This window comes from Prosopis cineraria, unplaced genomic scaffold (assembly GCF_029017545.1).
Source record: "Prosopis cineraria cultivar Desert tree isolate PC_DT_omini unplaced genomic scaffold, ASM2901754v1 PC4, whole genome shotgun sequence".
In the NCBI taxonomy this organism is placed as follows: Eukaryota; Viridiplantae; Streptophyta; class Magnoliopsida; order Fabales; family Fabaceae; genus Prosopis; species Prosopis cineraria.
Window position 1 is genome coordinate 38,743,952 of NW_026555335.1, and position 25,246 is coordinate 38,769,197.

General features: G+C 30.4%; 1 protein-coding gene and 1 pseudogene across 1 annotated transcript; one reads left to right on the forward strand and one right to left on the reverse strand.

Annotated features, from left to right (window-relative positions):
• The first annotated feature begins 4,904 nt into the window (after positions 1–4,904).
• Positions 4,905–6,774, forward strand: LOC129309755 (mitochondrial import inner membrane translocase subunit TIM8). Its single transcript, XM_054951458.1, has 2 exons — positions 4,905–5,064; positions 6,293–6,774. The coding sequence occupies exons 1-2, from the start codon at positions 5,017–5,019 to the stop codon at positions 6,479–6,481; spliced, it is 237 nt and encodes a 78-aa protein (XP_054807433.1). The 5' UTR covers positions 4,905–5,016; the 3' UTR covers positions 6,482–6,774.
• A 77-nt stretch (positions 6,775–6,851) lies between these two features.
• Positions 6,852–25,246, reverse strand: part of LOC129309014 (probable protein S-acyltransferase 5) — a 33,512-nt pseudogene continuing 15,117 nt past the window's right edge.

A 25,246-nucleotide genomic window follows, 5' to 3' on the forward strand; every position in this document is an offset into this window, starting at 1 on the left:
CAAAGGAATTAGAACTTATCACCTTTGCCCGATATGATACACAAATGATGAAGGTATCAATAACAATGCAATCATGTCAGTTTACTAAACTTGATGATTAAGTTAATTATATAAAGAAAAGCATACTCACATTATAAATAGTTTAATGTGTGGTGTGGTAAGCTGACTATCTGACAGAAGCCAAAGCAAATCTTTTCATTTAATTGCCTCTATCTTGTCTTTCTTAACCACAACATTTGAATCCATTTTTAAATCTTTGAATTTGAATAATGAATCATATGTTGTTAAGATCATTTGTTGGTGCGGAGCTTACGAGGGTTCTAGAAGTTTTGGAAGATTCGATGAGGGAAGCTACTATATAATAAAAAGGCAAGAAATAGTTAATTAAAAACAAATGTTAGAAAAGCTGCCACATAATGAAAATGCATGAAATTCCATACCTTTGTTTGAACCATATTCATAATTCTCTTTAGCCATCGTATAAAATTGCCAACAGCTTCAACCATAGTCTTTACCTCTTAGTGGGGAATGAGACTAATGCGTTTAGCACTTTTAGATCTTCAATTACCACTCTTACTTGATTATCTTGAATTTGTTTATGGTGGATGGGTGACCCCAAGTTGTAAACACTGCCACGAGTGACTAAGCATCTATCAAAATCTTCTAGAAACATCTCACAAGGTTCACCAATGTTGTCACCAGAAGGACCCTCTGACACACATTTAAGAACATTACTCCCTTTTGTGCTATAAAATCTAGGAAATGTATGAACTAGTTTAGTAGTTGTCTTCTATGGTGAGCTCATCATGCTCATCATCTCCTCCTTTATTTACACCTTTATTTCTAAAAGCTAAGGTGTTAATGAAGCTTCAAACTCATCCTTAGTCTGCTGCCTCATAATACATATCACCGTATCAAGCTCTTGTTTAGTCACTATACCTCTTGATAAGTCAGGGTGTACATGTGCTCTAAACTAGTCTCTTATATGCACACCATGTCCAATGCCCCTCACACGATTCAAATGCTTTGGTTTGCCTATTGCAACTGCCAAGATATTATTTCTACCCTTAGAATAAAGCTTCCCTGGGTTTATTGCTCCTTAAGAGCATCTTATAACATAAAAATAACAATCATAATGAATAATATAGACAGTTGTATATAAATTTAAAGGGATGAGAAATAATAATATTAGCCTTTTCTTTTCTTTTGTTGCTCTACCATCAATATATCATTAACCCTAAAAGGTGTAGGGGTATTGATTTTTTTGAAGCAATTTCTTGCCTTTTAGCTCATTTTTCTTGTTAACAAATTAAATTTTATATTTTATAGTTGAAGTAAATCTAAATAAAAGTTAAATCAATTAGAAATCAACAGACCAAAGCTTTTTCAAAAGCTTAAATCCTGATAAATTCTTTCCAAATATCTTCATTGAAGAACTGGTATGTATTGAGAGAATTGGGACGAGCCTCACCCTCTGGCACCTCGATATGGATATATTTCCTAGTAAGATCAGTCTTGAAATTTCTCCAACATGTTTCACAGTATGAAATCAACTTGCGTCGATAATCTTTACTAGAAGGAACATTATACATGAGCTACAATTAAAACATAAGATAATAATCAGTAATTTAACAATAATACATAACTACATAAATTTATGATTTAATTTACCTGAACACTTTCCTAAATTTGGTCCTTTACACGTTCTGGCATATCAGGCTAGTCCTCAAACACAATAGGGGGCTTGGTATGCAATAGGAGGCTAAGAAAACTAATAAACTTGGCCTTGTGTGGCCTTATCAGATTCCATCTCTGATTAAATTCGATTGGTAACCTACACTTAGCATTCCTACTTAATGTCAAATCTCTCAATCGTATACCACATCTACCCCTCCTCACAGACTGGCTTTGATTTGGCTCCTCACTAGGGTTACTCTGACTTAGCTCTTTATTAAGAGTAATATCACTAATGGGTTAGCCTGTAGTGGGCTAGCTTTGAGTGTTGTCACCATGTCTACTCTAATTCTTCATGTCCCTATTAATTCATATAAATGAAATTAATTAGAAAAAAATCAAAGATAAGATAATTAGAAAGAAGATCTCATAATATAAATTTAATTGAACTTACAAAACATATTTTTATTTAAAAATAAAATTCATATAAGGATATTCTCTCATATCCCTTCATGGTAATCACTTCTTGTGGCATATTCTTCATTTATTACATTCAAAATTGATAGCCTTGATATAAAGATAGGGGTTTCAAAATATCAAAGTTTGATTCATGATTATCATCCTATCAATCATTCTTTTTCGTTCGAGTACTATTGACTAATTTTTATTTGTCGAATCTGTGATATAGAAAACTAGTTTAGCTTGGTCTACTATAATAAATGGCTCATCCTCATAAGTTAGTTTTTTAAGATCAATCATTATCAATCCTAACTTATCATCACGAATACAATTGATGTTAACTCACTTGCATTTGAAAATAGAAACTCTAAAATTTGTATAATCAACCTTCTAAATCTCTTCAATAACCCTGAAATAAAACATGGCTGCTCGTTTAGGTTTATTATCTTTTGAGTTAGAGAAGTGAACATCTTTAGCCACTATCATAACCCCACTATTTTATATTGTACTCTTTTCTTCCAAGCACTTTGTATAAAAGGAATATCCATTAATATTATATGCATTTCAACATATAACATCAAAGTTAGGACCTTCTACCAACTATTTAACTGTATAAAAAATATTACTTTCATTCAAAACTTTTTATTTGAACTAAACTACAAAAGTCCTATTGTGATCTTTCAACAACATTTGTTCAATCATTCTCATTCGATAATTTTTTACCTTTAGAAGTTCTTTATGAGAAGATATATAATCTTTAACTTCATTAATATTATTTAAGATATATAAATATACTTCTTGCAATTCATTATGACTTATGCTCTTTACTGATACTCATTGTGTGCCTTAAACTAATCACTCTTCTCATGACAAAATTTAGAAAGTCCAATTGATTTTGTACTTGACAAGTAATCAGAACAAAACACCATAGCTTCTTCAGCAACATATTTTTCAACTATTGATACTTCAAGTTGATATGGATTTTTAACATACTCTTTTAATATTTTCATGTATTTTTCAACCAGGTACATCCATCCTAAATAAACAGGGACATATAATTTTATCTCCCTCATTAGATGCATTATTAAGTGAACCATAATGTCAAAAAATGTAAGAAGAAAGTGCATCTCAAGTTGGCATAATATAGTATAAGCTTCTTGTTCTAACTCTTTTAGTTTATGGGATCAACAACTTTATTGTATATAGCATTGAAAAAGAAATAAAGTTTAGTTATTGTAATTCTTAAATCTTTTTTCAATATGTCTCAAATAGCTAAAGATAATAGCTATTGCATTAAGACATAATAATCATGAAACTTTAAGCCTACCAATTTTAACTCTTTCACATATACAAGCTTTCTAATATTTGAAGAATGCATTAAAGGAAGTTTGATTCCATGTAAACACTTACAAAAAACTTATTTTCTCATACTTGCACAATGTATGAGAGGCTGAGAGACAATAAGTCCACTTATTTTCTGGTCTCGAGTGTAAGTCCTCTTGTATTCCTATTCTTTCAAATTTAATCTTACATTCACACCGTCCTTGGGCTTACTTGGTATGTTCAGAAATTTTTCAAAAATACTACCATATATGTTTTTCTCTACATACATAATATCAATATAGTGACGCATTTCATATATATTAACATTTTTTTTCATATGTTTTTTACACCAATATTCTTTTAAGTCTTATCGAAGACAATATTAATGTGTTTCACTCATTCATACACTTTGATTCCCAGTCAAAGCATCCAGAGCATGATTATGCTCTCAGTGACCATGAAAATTTTTCTTTAATTTATGATCAAGATGATCTTGTCTAAAAAACCTCTAATGGTTAAGGTAGATTGTCTTCCTTCCATGTTAAAGTTGATGGTAGTTTGTACTTTCTTCACAAATTAGACAAACTTTATGGCCTTTCATACTATAGCTAGATAAATTCTCATATGAAAAAAAATATTTATAGTACAAAAGATTATAACATATAACTTCAAATTCTCCTTCTAATTTGCATCAAACACTTCCACATCTTCCTCTCATAACACTTTCAAGTCTTCAATTAGAGGTCTTAGATAAATATCAATGCCATTTTTAGGTTGTTTTAGTCCTAAAATCAACATAAATAGCATATTGTACTTTTGTTTCATACATAGTCGACGTTATAAGTTGTAAATCACCAAAAGAATAAGCCATGTACTATGTATACTATTAAGACTACTATAAGGATTCATTCCATTATGATCTAGTTTGACTTGGTTCAATGTGTTCGATTTTGATTGTTTTGATCATAATTAACACAAGATCCTTCCTAAATTGACATTTTGTTGTAGACACAAGAGCTTTTAGAATTAAACAAATTCAAATTAACTTGGGTGACAAAATTTAACACCTTTAAGTATATTGTTGAAAATTCTATTCATAACTTTTATATATAAAGCAAATCTGACTATAAAAAATTTGTCATTGATACTTCTCAAAAAATTAGTTTTTACAACTTAAAAATATTAATAGAAGAGAAAAAACAATATACAATACTTATTATATCATTATTATTATTTGAAAGTATTTAAATATCTTTATTGTTTTTCTTTTTTGTGAACGTATGTATTATTATTTTAAAATAAAAACACTAATATCATTTGACATTTATATTATCATTATTATTTAAGTCGATACCAACCACCAAGGCTGGGTTGCCCGGTGAAATGTCACCATTTAGTGGGCCTTTCAGCCCAATAAAGAAAGAGGCTGTATTGGTTTGGGTCAGAGTTCTCTGTATCTCTAATGTGCTTAGGGTTTTGACTTAACTTCCCTTGTCTGAGTAGCGTTCGAGGGTTTTATCATTCAACTGGTGGAAGAGTGAACTCCAATCGACAATCTTCATGGATAATTCATCTCTTGGTTCTGCTGAATTGCAGCAATTTATCGCTGTAAGTCTTCGATTCCTTTTTCATCTTTCGTACCGTGCTATTTAATTTCTATGAAACTTGATGCAGCTGAATCAAAGAAAGAGCAGAGTGAATGTCGAGATTTTTTTTTTTTTATGGATTTGTTTCCTAGGGGAGTCGTAATTACTGTTATTTGTGGTAGATTTGATTCGGTGGACTTTTTCCATTCTTGCGAACCTCTCCTTTTATTTTGTTCTTTTTGGGTCTCTTGCTCCTTTGAGCGAATTACTTGTGTGGTGTCCCAGTATACTGGATTCATCGTATACAAATTCACACGCATACCACAAGAATGTTGTTGTAGTTCCACGAATTTTCTAGTTATTTGACCATGCCGAGCAGGGATGTCTAATGCGGGCAAAGTTATTTGGTTTTCGGGATCTATGTTATCTTATTTTTATGGATTGTTGATCGCCACAATAGCTCCTCGGTTGAGCGTGGAAGTCTTGAACTCAGTCGTTTGCATACTAAATGATAAATAGGAAAGTGGGGCTGCGCAGTAGGTATATCGGGGATAATTGTAATAACAAGGTGTGAAGTGAGAACTGTATAGAAAGGCAACATGGTGGCCCTGTAAATTTAGGCTCTCCTTTTGGGTCAAAACCTGTACTGTACCTTGCCTGCATGTTCAGTTATTTAACCTGTCGTGTTTATGCTAGTTTTATGGTTTTATACTTTCAACCATGAAAAGGAAAACTTTAAGTTAGTGAAAGTAAAATTACATGTAGTAATGTAATTTCTACTAGGATAAGGCTTGTTGTTGCTTTAAAAGAACCGAAAACTAGATGCAACAAAAATGAATTGTGGTAGGGAACATCTTTTGTAAATTAGATAGTGTAAGTTGTAGCCTGTACTGCTACTCTTTGAGCCATCTTCCTGAGTAACGTTTTGCAGTTTCAACTATCCTTCCTTTAACCGTTATTAATACAAACTAGAATGTAGTTTTCATGTCTTCTACAGGATCTGAGATAAGCTGCACTATTCATGACTTTTAAATAGTACTGTTTGATATATTGATGAATTGATATGATTTATTGTTCCACCTTATCATAGGCATTAGGCATTGCCTCCTTTTCTTGGCATTCCTTTCTTACTGTGAAAATGCGAGATGTTTCTCCGTAATCTTTCTGTATAAGAAATGAGAAAATTTATCCAGGCGTGATTGAAAAGTAATATGGTATATTCCATACGTTAACTTTGTTCTCCAATGCAGCAAGAGAAGGAAAGAGCGATGGTTAATGAAATGGTGGCTAAGCTGACTAGTGCTTGCTGGGATAAATGCATCACGGGCACCCCTGGAAGCAAGTTCAGTTCAAGTGAATCTTCTTGTCTCACAAATTGCGCACAGCGTTACATGGACTTGAGCATTCTTATCATGAAACGGTTTCAGAACATGCAATGAAGATCATTGGCCACTGATGTGCGTTCTCAATCTGATTCTCCAATTTTCGATGCCTATTATGTTTGATCATCAATGTTACTGTTTACCAAATTTTGGAATTAATTTCTGTTTTGTTGAGATTATTGCCTCAGGAATCAGGATATTCGTTTCTGGTATGTCTGAAGCTTTTGAAAACAGCCCTTCTTTAATATGATGGGTAACTAATAGGCTTGAAAGCAACTTAGCTGCATGTTCTTTAGTATATCTGAAAGTCTTAAAGATCATCAATGCTTCTATTTTGTTGGCCTGATTCATTCACAGAAGAGTCTATCTGTCATGTACTTGCAACTCATCATGGTTGTCAACTTGTCGCCACTCCTCGCGAGTCTTCCTAGGCTGGAGTGAGTTTCTCTGATTTGGTGCCCACTTGGGCCTTCATTTTGTTGTCTTCGATCTCGCCCAACCCACCTGCTGTCCGGCCAGGTTGGGCTGGGGCAGAGGGGTAGTGCCCAGTTGATTCTGAAATGGCAAATAAATATTACCTAAAAACTAATATATTTAATTACCTTCATTCTTATATTGTCCTTAAAAATATTATTATGATAAAATTCTTAAATAAAATTAAAGTATTTGAATCATGAAAAATCTTGATAATAATAATTATAAAATTATTTATTGTATGAGATATATAATAAAAAATAATCCCATAAAGCAGTTGATATTTTCTTAAGATAAGTTGGGCTGGCATTATGCCTGGGGTCTGGCCTGGCTTCTACAGGCCCAATTCAAGCTCAAATGGATCAAGTACAAAATTGAATTTTGTGTTTAGATTAATGGGTTAGGTGAATTTTGTTTGCATCTGGTTAGCTTGCTTGTGAATTGTGATTCTGCGGGAGTTCATGTTGACAACCGAGGAAGAAGAAGAACAAATTGATGGAGGGATATACTAGTTATTTTCATATTATTTTCATTTCAAATTATCATTCTTTTCCTTATATCATGCCAAACCAACTTCAACTTATTTCAATTTATTCTATTTCTCGTACTCGTATTGACAATCAAACGAGTTCTTAAATGTTAGCTTCTATCATTTTTTTTAATCTTAAAATTAAATAGATTGAACATGAAAATTATAAATTATTATAAAGGTGTGATTTGATATGTTTTAACATTTCATGAGGAAAAGCGGTGGGGCCTTTTTTGTGGAGCTATTTACGGCACAAAGTCAGTTTTCTTCCCCATTACCTGCATATATCCTCCTATTGGAGGTAATATACATCTCCCAATGAGAATTTAAATTTTAATTTATTACATTGTAAAGAAATGGCTTATTCTACTAAACGTACGACAGTAAATTCAGGTAAACATTGCTATTTATTCATATTGGTATTAATAAAAAATCAGTGCCAGCTATGAAAATTAATAATTTCTTAAAGAAGATATAGACAAAACTATTTCTACCACTATTTGCACGAGCCAACGTATGATCTTACTCCTAAAAATAAAAAAAGGGAAAAGAAACGAAAACGAAAAAAGAAAAAGAAAAGGAAAGGAAAAGGAAGAATGACGGTACCGTATCAATTTGGAACTATCACTTTCTGCAATTCCTTCTTTTCTTCCTTTATTGTACACACATTCTACTTTGAACGACTTAAGAGATCACCACTCATTAAATTCACAAAGCATCATATATTATCAACAAAGCATGATCCAATCACGTTTCAGATTTCACCAAAGGACAACTTTAATTTACCTTTATTCTTTATGGCATCACCTTATGCAGCCGCCTTTATTGAGATCCCACCTATGCTATTATAGATTCAAATTCACATGGTAATCGATGATATGCATGAGACCTTTTTCGAGATAATAAGAGGCATTAAGGCCTTCGCTTATGGCACCGTCTTTCATCATGAATTGCGGAGCCATTAATTATCTTATGGTTCTATAACCTTGCTAGATCAAGGACTGACCGAGCATCAGTGTGTTTCCGTGTTTGACAAATATATGTATGATATGTTTCATCAAGTCTAAAGGCAACCTTTTTATCGTGGAAATCTCCACTCTCCTTTCTGATTTCTGGCATTATGAAATTAATGTTTCACTTGACGACTACCTTGTCTCTATTTTCAGTTTTTCACTGCTTGTAATTTAATTTTTAGTGTGTGTGTGTGTGTGTATGTTAAGTTGTTTTTTCTAAAAAAAAAAACGACAAATAAATTAATAAAAAAGCAAAAACAAATATATTACTAGAAAAATAAAACTGACAAATAAATGTAGTTTTATATATATGAAGGGAAAATGTGTACTTTGATTTAATACGTAGAGTAGGGTGTGTAAGATCCATATATCTATCCATATTCCTTGGTATGATGTATTAATAATAATAAGGCACAATTTTGTCTATATAATGTATAATTAAGTTTGACATTTTATTTTATATAGATTTACATTGATTTTTTTATTTTTAAAAAAATATGAAGAGGATACAAAAGCAAAAATATTTCAATTAAAATTAACTTAATTATTGAATTTAAATAATAAACAAATAGATAAAATATAATGACTCATGTAACATTGGGTAAATTAGGTATAGTTTTATGTGGAAGGAAGGAGGCCTCTCAATCCTCTACAAGCACGCAAAGAAAGAGCCTTAGATATAGGCAAGAGAGGTTGGAAATTAAGAAATTGGGTAAGAAGAGAGGAACCTGGCCAAATCCTAAATCAAGGGAAGGAACCTTTTAATCAAAAAATGGCTAGGAGGGAGAAGAAATAAAAGAAATGTTAGTGCATAAAAGATATATCAAAGAAATCATAAGAGCACCATAAAAACAAAATCAAAGAGATTTGTAAGCACCCTTATCAACACTAATTCTTAGGGTGGACATCTAAAAATAATGAAGAAAAGGAGAAGAAGAAAAAAAATTTCAAAGAGAAAAGAGATATGTCACACACTCTCATTCCAGTTAGACTCACTCTTACACTTTTCTTTTGAGTTAACAAGCCTCATAACATATAAGAAATGTGGTATCAAAGCATTTTTCAACTCCAAGGCTTATCAAAATGGCATCAGAAGATCCCCTCATCCCTAATTGCTATGAATAGCTAAGATTTGGTGTTGAATATTTCGGTAGATGATATTGTTGTGTAAAGGCGTTATTTTATGTACCAAATAATCGAAATCTATTTCAAGACTTCATGCCTCTTTCATCATTGTTAAGGGGTTACTTATGTTCTGTTTATTTTTATTTATAAAATTTTATTTTAAAAAATAAATGATATCAGAGCATGGTCCAACAAATAAGAGAAAGTGACAGAGTTAGGTTAAACAAAAAAGATATAAATGGTATAACCCATCAACTCAAATTCCATTTATACACAAACTCTTGAAGTTTTAAATCTAATGAGATCTCTCTTTATATGATACTTTTTAAGGCTTCACAAGCTATAACATCCTAATTTTTAAATTATAAATTAATTATAAAAATTAAAGTTTTGATTGAGGATATAAAATTAGGATCGATATTATTTTGAGGTTTGTTTGGAAGAAATATGGATACTTAAGGATTTGTTTGGAAATTACCTGCCAAGTGGGATGAATTATGTATCTTTATATGTTATGTTCGAAATAAATCTTGTTCAAAAGTATGATGTTATTCGTTTGTGTTTTTGTTTAGTTTTGTTTGGAAATATGCATGATATGTTGAGATTTGTTTGGAAGATATTGTGTTGTTGGGAATTTTGTCTAGAATTATTTTTCTATAATATGGTAAGCCTTCATTAGATCTAATGAGTGGCTATTAGCTTGGACAAACCCATCTTTGGTTAGATGATTTGGTTCTAAGCATAGTGTTAAGAGGGATATAAGGTATTGTCATAATAAATACAATTTGTTTGGCTTTTGTTTGGATAATTGTTGTTTGAAATCATTATTGTATACCTCATTTAGCAATCGCATAGTTGGTTATATTATATGTTTTGTTGCATATTAGTTTTGATTATTGAAACCTTTATGTCTCATTTCCTATGGTTAATATTTTTATAAGAAAGAGTTCAACTAAAGAAGCACTGGAAGCATAGCTTGGTGTGAGTAGACACCATTAATCCTTGTTGGCCTCCTTTGTGTAATTGCCAACTTTAGAGCATTTGTTACATGAGTGGTATCAAAGTCTTATTTAACATATAAGAAAAAGTTGAAAACATGTTTATAGAATTAATAGTAGATATAGGTAGCATTTGTGAGTTTCATTTACAATGGAATGGAGGAGAGTAGGATGGTTAAAAGTTAGATACTATTATTTGGGAGAAATTTTTAAAAGAAGGTGGAATAGTTTAGGATAGCCTTCTAAGCCATTCTTAGCCATCCTAAACCTCTTTTTTTTTTTTTTTTAATCTCTCAATTTGAGGGGTTGAGGAAGGAACGGTCTAATATAAATAATATTATTACAAAATTATCCCTCATTTTTCTCACTCCTTCTCACTCTTCCACTTCCTTCTATCCTAAAATTGATAAAAATAATTATATCCAATTCAAATATATTAATTTTACAATTATTCTTAAATAATAATTAAATAAAATCATGTATTTCTCTATTAAAATTTCCAAATAATCAAATATTCCTTTTCGTTCCACCCTGTCCTTCTCCACTTGATTCCATTCCATTAATGATCATTTCTTTTTGTTCTATCATATGCTCTCAAATATATAACGCTCAATGAGTGGCACCAGGGTAGAATATAATATAACATACAGAGATAAATGAAAAGCTTGTTTGTATAATTAGTAATTGACTCACACATGATAATAAATTATTGGAAAACAAAAATATATCTATTTTGTGTTTTCTTTCAATGTCTTTTTATTATTTAGAAGTATAATTTTTAAGATCATATAACATTATTAACCATGAAGATAAATATAAAACAAAATAAAAAAATGACTTATCACTTTTGAATATATGGATGCAAATTGTTGGATATTGCTTTATACAATATAAAATCTAAAATATTTTAACTTGTATTTAAATAAGTTAATTTAAAATTTAGGATTACTTGAAGAATGTGGCTTAGCGCTGTTGATGCTCGGATTATTACAACATCTCTTTCGTTTGTAAGATAAAATTTAAAATTTATGCTCTTGCATTTCAGATAAATAATTAAAATATCTTGAATATTAATTATGACATGTGTGTTATATATAGTTATATAAGATATATTGATGTATTATTTATAATTATAGTATGTCTAATATTGGGGTATTGTTATTGATAATATCAAAAATCTATGGTTAAATATATCTTTAAAGATTTTAAAAACAAAATCAAAGAAATATAGATGAGATTTGGGTGATACCTCCAACATGTTACCATATATTCAGAATTAAGCTAAAGGATTGATAAATATCCTCATTGCCTACTTGATCATAGAATGTCTTAAACACAATATTGAGCTTAATTTTAAAATTACCATGTTGTGGATCTCTCCTAGGTTTAGTGGTATCTAGCTTGCTATAGTTTATTAGATTCCACAAAAAATATTTTTGAATTGTTGCCATTTGAATTTTGTTATGAATGCTAAAAATATAAATGAGGTGGAGGGATACGTGGCTAATGAGCTGGTAGATAATGAGATGGAGCAAGCTGACAAAAATGAATAGACAAATTTGATTATGGGATCACAAGTACCATTATCACAGGACCAAGGACATTCTATTGCAATAGTGGAGCAGAGTGTAATGGAGCAAGCCATAAGGCATATACAGTAACCGAATTCATAAACCTCTACTAAGATTTAGGGATGATTGAAGGTTATATGTATAAGGGAACACGTGGGTTTAGGCTAGAGAATTTTGTGGTCTTATCCTTCTTGTTGTAATATTCTTGCCTTCCTTGTGCTTGTAATTCTTCCCCTCTTTCTATTATAGTTCTTGATACAAGACCCCCCTTCAGCTATTATTCATAAAAATAAAAGTCCTTGTAACTTAAGTTCTTAGCATTTATCTATGATTCATTATCTTTGACTCCTGATATTTCAGCGACCATTTCAAATTTCAATATTAAAGATGACAAGGGAAGAATGAAAGGCCCGAAGTTCATGAGAATTTTGGAATCAATCCTCCAATATCATCTGTATGTAGTGGCCATTAGCATTGAACAACTACGTACTTTGTATTTCGTTCCCCTTACATTAGAATTCTCAATATGTGGATACAAATTTAAGATAGTTCCATTTATTTTGTATGAAAACCCCTTTGGCAAAGCAAAAGTCTCAAGTTGATGCTTTTTATACCTTTCAAATGTTGATGGAGATTGTTTAGCAATTTTTGCATATTCCTTGGACATTGTTTTTGTCAAAACCATTTGAATTCCAATGTTAGTGATAATATGTGTGGGGAAAAAAAAGAAAATAAAAGGAGTCCCTATTGAGAGTGCAAAAGGAGATTAATCATGAACAATAATAGTGGAAGAGAAGTTGCCAAGGAATTTTTGAATTAGGTTTGGAATTTTTAAGTTTATTTTTTTTTTCTTGCTACAAATAATTTTTGAATTTATTGATGGAAGTTTATTATATTCAAATTCTTGTTTAGTATAATGGATTGTGTTATTTCGTGTTTGTTAACATGACAAACACATAGATCTTCATATGGGTCAATCAAAGTCTTAACATAACTCATAATTTTTCAACCCATAAGCCTTAGAGTAAGAAGCTACGATTGTCTTGTAATCTCTTGTCTATGTTTTCTCGTCTTGACAGTGTTTTAATTATTCATTTACATTTGCAGACTAAATCAGTATCTTGATATTGTGGACCTAGTAACAGCAATAAGTAGAAAATGAAACTTAACCTTATCCACAAACTTATTAACCTTGATAAAAAAAATAGGATAAGCTGTAAAAATTAACAAAGTATTTTTTTCCTTGAAGAAAATATATACATAACTAATTCCACCATCACGGGCTCTAAAGCCTGACTTTGGATGTCATTCATTTAAGGAATACCATTGTGTGGATGAAGGAGTGACACGACAAAATGAAAGCCAACCTAATCTCATCTTACCCAAAAAAAATAAAAGCAAAAGTAAGAAAAGAAAACTAAGCATGATTGCAAATACGACAATGTAGGAGAAAGAAAAAGAGAAAACCATGGAAACGAGAAAAATGCAAAATGTACAAGTTCAAACTATCATTTTCCACAAATTCTACTTTTCTTCCTTTCATGTACACACATTCTACTTTGAACGACATAAGTGATCACCTCACATTAAATTCACAAAGTAACTATGATTAATAAAGCATGATTCAATCATGCTTCATATTTCACCAAAAGACAAAACATTCCTTCCCTATCAACCCCAACTTAATCTATCTTTCACATACCTTTTCTTTTTCTCTCGCCCGTTAACTCTTTATTCTTTTCGTTTTGTTAAAAAAAAAAACTCTTTATTCTTTTAATTTACATCAAGGAAATTGTATAGCTCTATAGAGCCACCTCTGTTGAGATCCTACCTTTAATTTACCACTAGTGATCCCATTTGATTCCCCAACTTAAGGACATATGTCTCACCTTCGCTTTGAGTGCCAAAGTTATGAACCATCTTATCCTTTTTCCTACCTAAATCCTGGGACTTATTAGACAATGCACTATCCACGACAAGTATCCCTTTATTACATGGGTTGTCTCGTCCATCATACTGGTATCTATAATTCTCGTATGTAGAATATAGATAAAACAAAAGGGATTGTCGTTCACATGCCAGTGAACCAAACATGGACATCTAAAAGTGATAGTTCCAATAACATCATATCACTATATACAACAAACTACATGAGATTTTACTTCAAATATAGAATATTGCACTCTAAGAATTACTCCTCCCCCCTCGTCCACTTTATTGATCACCTTTTAGAAGGGTGAAGCGGTCCACTTAATAAGTCATTAGATTGATAGTGATATTTTATTTCAAATGAAATATCTAAACTACCCTTAAAAAGTAAGAGAAATAGAGAAATAGAAAAAATAATACTATATAGTTAATTTACTTTTTGAGGGTTATATTTATAATTTTATTAAATTTTATTCTTTGCACTTTTGATGTATTGGTATTGATGAGATTGGTAGAAATGACTTATAAATAAGACTAAAGAGAGTGTTTAGTAAAAAGTCACATTTAAGATATCATGAAAAAGGATGGTGAGTTGAATGAGCATTTAAACTTAGTTTATGCTGACGAGATATGTATGGAAAACAGCGAGGCCACAAACATTCAAAAAGAAAGGTGAAGATTATTAGTGCAATAGAGGTAGGAGTTTTGATCACCGCTCTCCAAATAGATATCTCCTTTGAATCCATGATCCTTTTGATGTAGAACCATCAAAAGCCAGGCATATATAAGCAAAGAAGATTCTCATAGAAGACAAACATGTAGAAAAATCAGTAATTTTGCTGCAGTCAAGAGACAAAAGAAAACCAAGACTTATCACCATCATGACTATATCTATTATCACCACAACAATTTAATAATAGTGACATGCATGTCCTTGTGGTTGTACGACAATAATTAATACCATATAAAATAGACCACTCCTAACCTTAGTCCCACAGCAAACTCTATCATTTATGCACTCTCCGTCATAATACTTCAATAGTTTGCAAGCATTTTACCTTAACATCCCAATATATCATCAAGTAGAAACTCAAATTGCCTATGCATTTTGTCTTCAAAAGTAACTATACATTTGAACTTAATTTATATTAAAACTTTGAATGTCTTATTTGTTTAATGGTTCAGGGCAATATTCTTTTTTAGGGGGGCAAATAACTCAACTTTCTAAATGAAAATAACATCATATTATCATAGCAGCAATTTGAGGCAATATTCTTTTAATAATGTCACTTTTGAAATTGAGGGAACATTATATTTTGGAAAAATGGCTTACCAATCCAATATATTGACCCACCCAAGGGCAATGATGATCAAATCACTCCACACAGTTATTACAGACTAAATAATGAGAGCAATGGGGAGGTCTATATAACTGGCAAGTATCATAATATTTAGCCGTCACTGGTCTACCATTAACAATGACATCCTTTGTCCAGGGCAAACGTCATCTTGGAGATTGTCTGTTGTTGATCTTGTCATTAAAATTAGAATTATTTGGTTCGGGAGGATAAGCATCACGGGGTACTATGCCGTGATCCCTTCTTGAGGTCAACAATAGGACAGTCAAAACCTGGGAACAGATTTTAAGACACGAGAGAATGAGAATACGGTTGTAAATTACCTATAATGAAAAATTATGGTCAACTTTTAAAATCAATCTACCGAAGCATCATTTTCTTTTTACTTGGTATAAAAAATGAAGAAAAAAAGTTATAAACAATGAAAATCAATGGTGTTTAATGGATGAATTAGAGCTACACATTCGCAATGATGCCTTTTAAAAAAATAATCTTAATAGAAAATTCAAAGCCTAGGTTTAAATTACTTTGAGACTTTATATATATATATATATCCATATATCAAAACCCTCCAATTTTTTTGCACCTTAAAGTGAACCTTTCTTCTCCAATTCCTAAGTCAATTCTGGGTTTTGTTTCTTCGCCTAGTACTTGGTTGGCAGCATGATTTTTAAAAGAGCATTGACAAAGTTCATAGACATAGTTCAGAATCTTAGTAGTATCATGGTGCAATTTCTAACATTATTTAAATAAACCATTATACCTCTAAAATTTTTTGTTGATGAAAGTAACAGAAACATTACCGTATTCCCAATCTAAATATGGAATGCCTTTTAGCCATTCACTTGCATAATTGTTTTAAAACTTCACTTATGATCCCACCACTGAAGAAAGAAAGAAAAAAAACAATAATTGCAAAAGTGGCCATACTCCAATATCATGTGTATGTATCTAACAACATAGTTGTTGACATGATCATGGGAATACTTCTCCTTCCTACTTTTAACATAGCTAACCCAACTCATGCAACTATATACACGAAGGATAACAACAGTCAATTATATGTAAGAAGTCATGGAATGCCTCTAATAGAATATAATATTGTAGGATGATAGCATTTATTGAGCATGTTAAAAGAAGTTAGGTGTTATTGTTGGATAGGGAGGCGCGGCAAAAGATTAAAATTTTTAAAGTCCTTATCTTGATATAGACCGAACAAACTCATTTAAATCAAGGTAAATAGAAGAGTTACTTTTTAATTTTTCAAATTTAGTGCACGTTCTCTTCAATAGTTTAGATCTCAGGAGCTAACAACGTAGATCTGCTCCCTCCACTGGTATCCACATGAATAGCTCTCTAACTCAAATAGCGTGCTAGTGCTCCCAGCATTCATTCTTCTTTGAACGTTATTTTTTCTTTCTATAGAGTGTTTCGTGGCTCTCAAAGTATTTTTGTCGTTAGAACTTTTCTAACTCTCTCCTTTTCCATAAAGGACATCCCTATTTATATATATAGTATATGGATCGGGGTTTTTATCTTCCATTATAGAGCCCACAAAAATTTAATTAAATTTATCTCATAAATTTAGTTCATGATATCATATCTAATTTAAATTTATCTTATAAATTTAAATTATAAAACTGACATCATATTTTTTCATATCATGTTAGTTATTAAATTTAATCTATCATATAAAATTAAATTTAAAACTAATGTAATATAATATAATATAATATAATATTATATATATACAAATATATATACACACACACATATATTTCAAATATATATATAATTATATTTTAAATTTTATATAAATATATATAAATATTTATCAAATAAATATTCAAATATATATATATATATAATTCATTTATCTTATATTACATTCATTGAATTTAGACATATTTCAAATTCAATGAACTTAGACACTATAGCTCGAGTTGGGCTATTCTTATGTGTGACCATATAGGCTCATATGAAATTAGTAGTAGACCAATTACGCTATTAGCTCATAAGTTACAAGTGACATCTAGCAAAACATTACAACTACCCAATTCACATGGGGATCAATGATCCGATATAACCTATTATGCAACCGTATCACATCCCTTTTATCATGCGATATTTCAGTCAAGTGTGAGACATGGAATTATCATTCTCCTTTACCTAACCGTTACTTTCTCAATCGCTAAGTGGACTAACTATAGCAATGAAAAAACCCTTTTTATTATAGTATAGCCATACATTTTCTCAGTTTTACTTATCGAGGGGCTCAGTAATGTCTCTTACTTAATGTGAGGATAAATTCTATCTTGATCACTCATGTTCCTTTGCATGAATATCACTAAACTCAATCATAACCTTTATAATCACCCAGTCAAAGGTGACTTTTGACTAAGTCAAAGTTCAGTGGTCATCATATAGGAAGCCATGATGATCTCGAGTCAAAGGGCTTAGTGATATAGTTGCATATGAAATAAGCTTATGATTTGTATCATACAACTTTCTCATAGTAGGTCAGTCTAGCACCCTATATTCTTTCAAGTGCTTATGACTTTGATTTGTATCTCTATAATTAATCAACATCATACTAGTTTTGTTTCATCCATAATCCCTCATAGATAATCGACTAGGGACATTTAGGACAATTACTATAGTTTGTTTAAAGATACAGTTATCTAGTGAACATGCAATTGATATAATAACAAAAGAGAAATTCATTAAATAACAACATACATAGTACAATGATTAGCCCTAAAACACAATTTTCAACAGTTATCATAACTAAATCAGGTTAGGTCACAGGTAACTTACAAATATTATGAGAACAATAACTATGACCATTACAACACTCTCGTTTGGTGAGAAAAATCATCTAACAATTTTCTAACTATGAAAGCGTAGAATACATCAACAAGAGCAACAATAAGAAATATAGTTAGGAATATAGATTTAGCATTGGTTCCAAATATTAACCTTCCATGAAGTAAAAAAACCTGAAAATAGAAAAAACAACATGGATTCAAAATGGAAACTAGGAAGATCACAAGTGTAATAGACTAGTTCTTAAAAATGCACAACAATTTGATACAAGTATAAAATAAATTAGAATGAATAAAGGCAAACTGAAACAACACTTATCTTATAACGATACTATTTGTAAATAGTGTCCATTAGTCAATATATCTTGCATAAATGGAATGAATGACAAAATTATCTTGTAGATTTGTAAGCAAATTGATGAAATTTAACTACATTGGTTGATAACAAGTATTAAAATAATATCAAATAAATAATATTATGTGGTATGGGTAAATAATATATCATCCACCTATATTTCTTTCCTATATCAAATGGCTATATTTGGTCTAACTATAATGATCTTACCATCTCTATACCTACATTTTTAAATCCACATGTACTAAATCCATATAGTACACTTTTGCACTAATTTACTTTCAAAGTTCAAACATCAGAATGCTTGATTTTCAATAGTAAAATATAAGGTTAATATACATTTTTACCTTTATACTTTCTTTTCAGGACTGCTAGGCACCCTACACTAATAAGTAAAGCATTTTTTTCCCTTAAACCATTTTCCAAAGGAGAAAAAATATCCTTTTGTTAGTGATCTATTAATGGAAGGGATTTTTGCTTGTCTGGAAAATGGTTCAAGGAGAAAAATATCCCACTTATTAGTACAAGGTGCCTAGCATGTAAGGTCCCCTTTACAAATTCATGATTAACTTTAAAACTAAGGTAATCATAGAATTAACCCAATTAGATTACAAGTTTATAAAATTTCAACAAAAGGGATCCCAAAAGTTTTCAAACTTAAAGAACACTTAAATATCATTTGATAAAATAAGATAGGAGTAAAATATGAATATAGAAGTATGTGATATAGATTTGTAACAAAACATTTGTACAATAGTTGAAAACAATATAATAGGGTGAAGGACAGGGAGGTGCATTGTGTCTTGTTCCGTGGCACACCTCTCTCTATGCCATGTACCGAAGTGCATTGCATAGTTATGACAATATTGATGTTGTCAAATAACAGTATCTTGGAGTGAACTTTTGACGCACTCTATTTCTCTATTCGACATCCAGTTAAAGAGGTTTAGGTGTCTAAAAAAGATTTTTTCAAGCTCTAGCTAATGGCACTAGTTTCACATTCAAATCATTCTTCAAACAAAAATTGAACACCCATTTTCTAACTAATTTCTTTTACAATCAAAATGCAATTTAGGTGTCTAATTTTCAATCCAAATTCTAAAACCATAAACTTAACCCTATACCGCACTCAATAAACTATAGGACACCTATGCAATACACCACCACACATACATATGCATAATTATAATACTTTCAATGCTCAATCCTTTAATAACAAAAAACAAGCAGGGGTGAGTCTTAATCACATTAGACAATATATAGTTCATGTAACACCCTCAAATTTACAAACCGATTTTTCGTAAATTATTAATTCAACAAATATTTTTTTTTACTTTCTTTTTTTTTCATTGAACTCTTATCATGATAGAAAAATTTCTACCATGGTACATCTAAGACGACATACCACAGCAAATTATTAAAACCATTATCATGGTAAAAAAGTTTCTTACCATGATACGTCCAAGACATAACACAAGTCTTAAAATATCCAAAAAGGCAATTAGAACCATGAGGGACAGACAGGATCCTCATGGCATGATATTTAAATCAGGTCATGAATCAAGAGGGACAAACATAATCCTCTTGGTCAAATAAATACTTTTAATAAAAAGGATTAAAGTTTACATGCTTCACAAAGAAGATATGTCCTAAGTTGGCACAAGATACATTGTATAATCCGAATTAAGAGGCAACGTAAAAGATGGTGTCTCATACACCATAATTACACCTCTGGTGCTTTCTCGGCCGGACTCGTTCCTGTAAAAATATTAACCACGGGGAATGAGACTTAAAAGTCCCAGTAACCAAAAATTAATATGTAATGATGCATGCGGATGTAACTAATCATGCGATTGCTAAGTGGGCACACAAAACATTTAACCAAACAATATTTTCAAACAAACCGAACAAGTATTTAATTACATGACTGCACCTTATATCCTCCTTTCACCATGCTCGGACGCCAAATCACCCGGCCAAAGGTGAGTTGGACCAAGCGACACGCCACTCATTGGGTCCAATGAGGGCTTACCACGTGGTAATAATTAACCGAACAGAAATTCCCATTAACACTATACATTAAAATACCCTAACAAGTCATGCATCATTCATATATCCAAACAGGAATATATCCGAACAATAATATCTCATCATGATAAATAAAAATAAATTTTTGACCCACTTGGCAATAATTTCAAACAAGTATATAACAGTATTTATTTTTAATAATTCATAGTTTTTCCAAACAACAAGTCAACACATAACCATTCACAAACACATTCATCACAACACATTAATAATGGTTACCTTGTGTCTTTAATAACAAGTTCCCCTTCACAACTCCTTTTTCACCACTATCTTTGTCAATATAATCTACATAATTATTTCACAATACTATATATTAATTTTATATTAAAATAAATAACTTTAATTTAAAGAATTAGAAAGTCTTAGATCTATAATCCATATTAATACTAATTTAAGATTTATGCCTCATTTAACTTCCCAAATTCTTTTTCTAAAATTCTCGTACCCTAATAAACTATTTTTTTATCCTCAAATCACTTCTAGTATCACAATTTCATCCTTCTATATTCTAAAAATTCGTCCAAAAATAAATTAAAAATTTTAAAATTATCCTGAAACCTCAAATCACCTTTCTATAACCTCAAAAATACCTATTCATACTTAAATAAATATTTAATAATCAGAGGTTTATCCCTACATCTCAGATTCCACATAAATTCAACCATATAGATCTAGATTTTAACTCAAAAATTCTTAAACATGAGTTTTAACCTCAAGAAAATATTCTATAATATTTATTATATCCCTAAGAGTTTTAACCTATATTTTTAATCCATCATATCATCAGATTAACTATCCTATAAAAAAAATCCTAATCAGAATATTTACTCTATCCTACAAAATAATCATATCATTAAAATGCTAATATTATTTAGAAAATAACTATAAAATTAATTCTGTAATTAAATAAATTTTTTAAATGCTAATCTAAACAGGAAAGTTAGAACATACCTGAAGAAAAAGAAAATAATCCCCCTTTGCAAGAAGACGCCGAGCAACGTGAGAGGAAGAGAGAAAAATAATATAAAAATGGGATTGTGGGTCCCAAAATTATATTAAAAAAAATTATAGGTTTGAATTTAATTATTCAAACCTTTGGGCCATTACTTGCAATTTTCACAAATTGCATCTTGGGCCCTTAGTTGCAATTTTTACAAATTATAATAAATAATTCTTTATGCTTCCTCCACAATGCACCTCCTCTTTTTATACATGAGGAGGTGTCTTTCATTCCCACATCTAACCGATGTGGGACTAAACCCCCTCCCTCCCTTTTTTTTTTACTTTCTTTTCTTTTTTTTTTTAAACTCTCACACACACATAATTTTTTTTAAATCTTAAAATTATATCTTAACAAAATATTTCTTATATAATTTTAAACTTAAGTTTTTAAATTCATAATTAAATGCCTACCCATATTATTAAAATAACCTCAAATAATATAAATTCCTATTATTATCATCATTTAAAAAAAAAACTTAAATTTCATAATTTTTTTTAATCTAAAATTTAGGATGTTACAGTTCATCATCAATTACAAATATACTCCTTACTCACTTGCACTAGTATTTTACCCCTTCCTAATATTTCATTTAATGCTCATACAACTTAAGTTCCCAAATACATAATTTAGCTCAAGATTTACATAGTGCAAGTAAATGAAAATATGAAACTCCTAGTTGGCAATATCATAATAAGTTATACACAATTTTTAAAATAAATGAGGCTGACAAATTGAAATGGATATCCTAAGCTTTGGGTTATTTTTCTTGATGAGCTAGTTCTTGTAATATGTAAGAGAGAAAGGTAAGTACAATTACTCAATAACTAAGATACATTTGTCTATACCAATGCATATCAACTAATTTCAAAATACATGTGGTATAGCAATTCCATAATCATGTTAAATTTTCCATTTGCAAGTTCATTTTCATAATTACAACAGTGATCACTGATGAATCATAGATTTTATATATTTTATCCTACCTTTTCCATGCATTTTAATGATGATTTTGGGCTAATTTGGATTTATTAGATATTATTTAGATTATTAGACAATTTTGGAGAATAATATATTTTTGAATTAATTATAGGAATTTTGGGCTTAAATTGTGAAAATTTTATTTTTCAATTTTTAACATGATTTAATTTTTTTGATCTTTAATTGAGCTTAATTTGAAGTATCATATATTAGTTGAGTTTTTGACCATTTTGTAAAAAAATTATAATTGCCATAAAAAATTAATTTAGAAATATTTTATAAGACAAGGGATTTATTTAGGACATAATATAAACTAATGATGCATTTGATTTTTTTTAGAATTTAGAGATAAAATTAATGAAATTCAATGGCAAAGATTGAATCTTAATAATTAAAAGAGCATCCAAGGGTAAGGAAAGAGTTATCGAGTCCATTAAAGGTACGATGGGTATTTCTAACTAAGGATAATTAGAGAACTTTTATACTTTTTTTTATCTTTTTTTTATTGGTTCTTTTTTAATTTAATGATTGGAATTTTTCTTAAACTATCTTTCCTCTCTTCTAGCCATTAGATCTTTTGTCCTAAAACCCTCTCTTCCTCTCACTAATTTTATACAGCCACTGGAATTGAGAAAAGAAGAAGCTCTCTATTATTTTTTCTTTTGTGTCGCTGCGGCGTCTCCCATCTCCAACGTCTCTTTTCCTCCACTTCCAATCATCTACTCTTCCACTCCATTCATGCCACCTCATCTCTTCTTCCACTCTTCCACCAATTAATCACTCCATTATTTCCATTCTTTATTTTCAATCCACGACCACACACCTCATCTTCATCCAAATTTAATCATTTTCCATTCACACCACCTTATCTCTCCTACTCCCAAACTATTCACTTATTTATTAAACTCCAATTATCCATTAATCATCTCATGGTCGTGATTTGTGGCTTAAAGTTTGGAAGGAGAGCTTCATCCATGGGAGTTTGAGCTAGCTTGGAAGACAACTTAGGATGAACATGGAGGAAGCTAGAGCCTAAGATTTACACTTCAAGACCATTAGGGAGTGATTTTTTATTTATCTTTTTAATTCAAGAGCTTAGGATTATTTAGTTTTAAATGATTTTAAGTTATAATACTTGAGTACAATCTAGTTTTAGGCTATAAATATTTTTGAATCTTGGATTATATTGATATTTGGATTGATTTGTATTGAATAATTTTTTTGAAATTTATGTTTATTACCCTTTATTTGCCAATTAAATTAATGAATGAGTTTTAATTATTGGTTTAATTGTTAATGTGGTGTTTGTTGCAAATTTAGGTTGTTCCTTTTACCTCTTGATTGTTCAAATAAGTTGATAATTTGTCTAATTGTTCAATTAGATAATTAAACATATTTTCTAGATTTATTGTTGAATTAAACATCATTGGTTTTAATGGATTTAATTTATCTAATTCATAGTTATAGCATTTCATTCACTATGAGTGCTTTAGTAGATTAAGTGTTAGACTTTATGCTTATAGATTTCCTTTGCTTTAATTAGGTAATTGAATTTATTAATTCCACTCCCCTATCATTTCCCTTTGGTTTAACTAAACTGGGCTAGGAAAGTTAACTCCATCTGAAATCCTAAGTCATTCCCTTTTCCACATTTGAATTAAACTTTTCTTAATTTTTAGTTAATTAGTGCTTTTTGTCTTTTAATTAATTCCTTTAGTTTACATTTCACTTTTCTTGAAACAAAACCCCTCAATCATAATTTAGAACTCATGCATTGCATAATAGAATTTAGGTGTTAGATATTAACATTAGCATTCATTTAGGTAGTTTAAGTTGCATAAATTACATTTTCTCATTTGCTTTTTAGTATAAAAATCTAGCATTTAGTTTTAGATCTTTTTTGCATTAGTTCTAAATACCTAAAAAACTTAAGATAACCCCTAAATTGCTCCTTGAAAAGAATGACCTAGGGTTAGCCTATACTATATTAAGTCAATTTTAGTTTAGTTGAGTACCGACACAACTAAAGCTAATCATCAATCATATAATATCATAAGATTTTATCACAAGGGTCACAATATAAACAATCATGTGCCCTTTGTCACATCCTTAATTTTAAATTTTAAATCTTTAAGTGTTAAAAATGGTAAATTGATAAATTTGGGTGATTGTTAGATAAATGATGTGTTCAGACCTACTAATAGATTTATTAGACCTTTAGATAGCCCCTAAGGGAGAATAGAATAGTATTCAGGCCAAATGGGTTAGTCTTATTGAGGGAGGATAACATTTTGATTCTAGTCTCACTGTGATATCTGTTGCAAAAGATGTACAAAAATCTAATTAAATCATATGCTTATATGTGTGAAAATCAGAGATGGAAAGAAGAGGGAACGTAATGGGAGACGGTGATAGGATATCTCTTTGTTAAGGCATCACTTTTGAACCGTATTGGAAGAAATGTAAACTAGTTTAAAACTTGGGTAAGCTTTCTAATTGTCCTCCCTCTCCCTTATGTAAAATTTTAGTGAGTTTGGTTATTTATGGGTGTTGATTTTACCCTTTCTTGAGATATA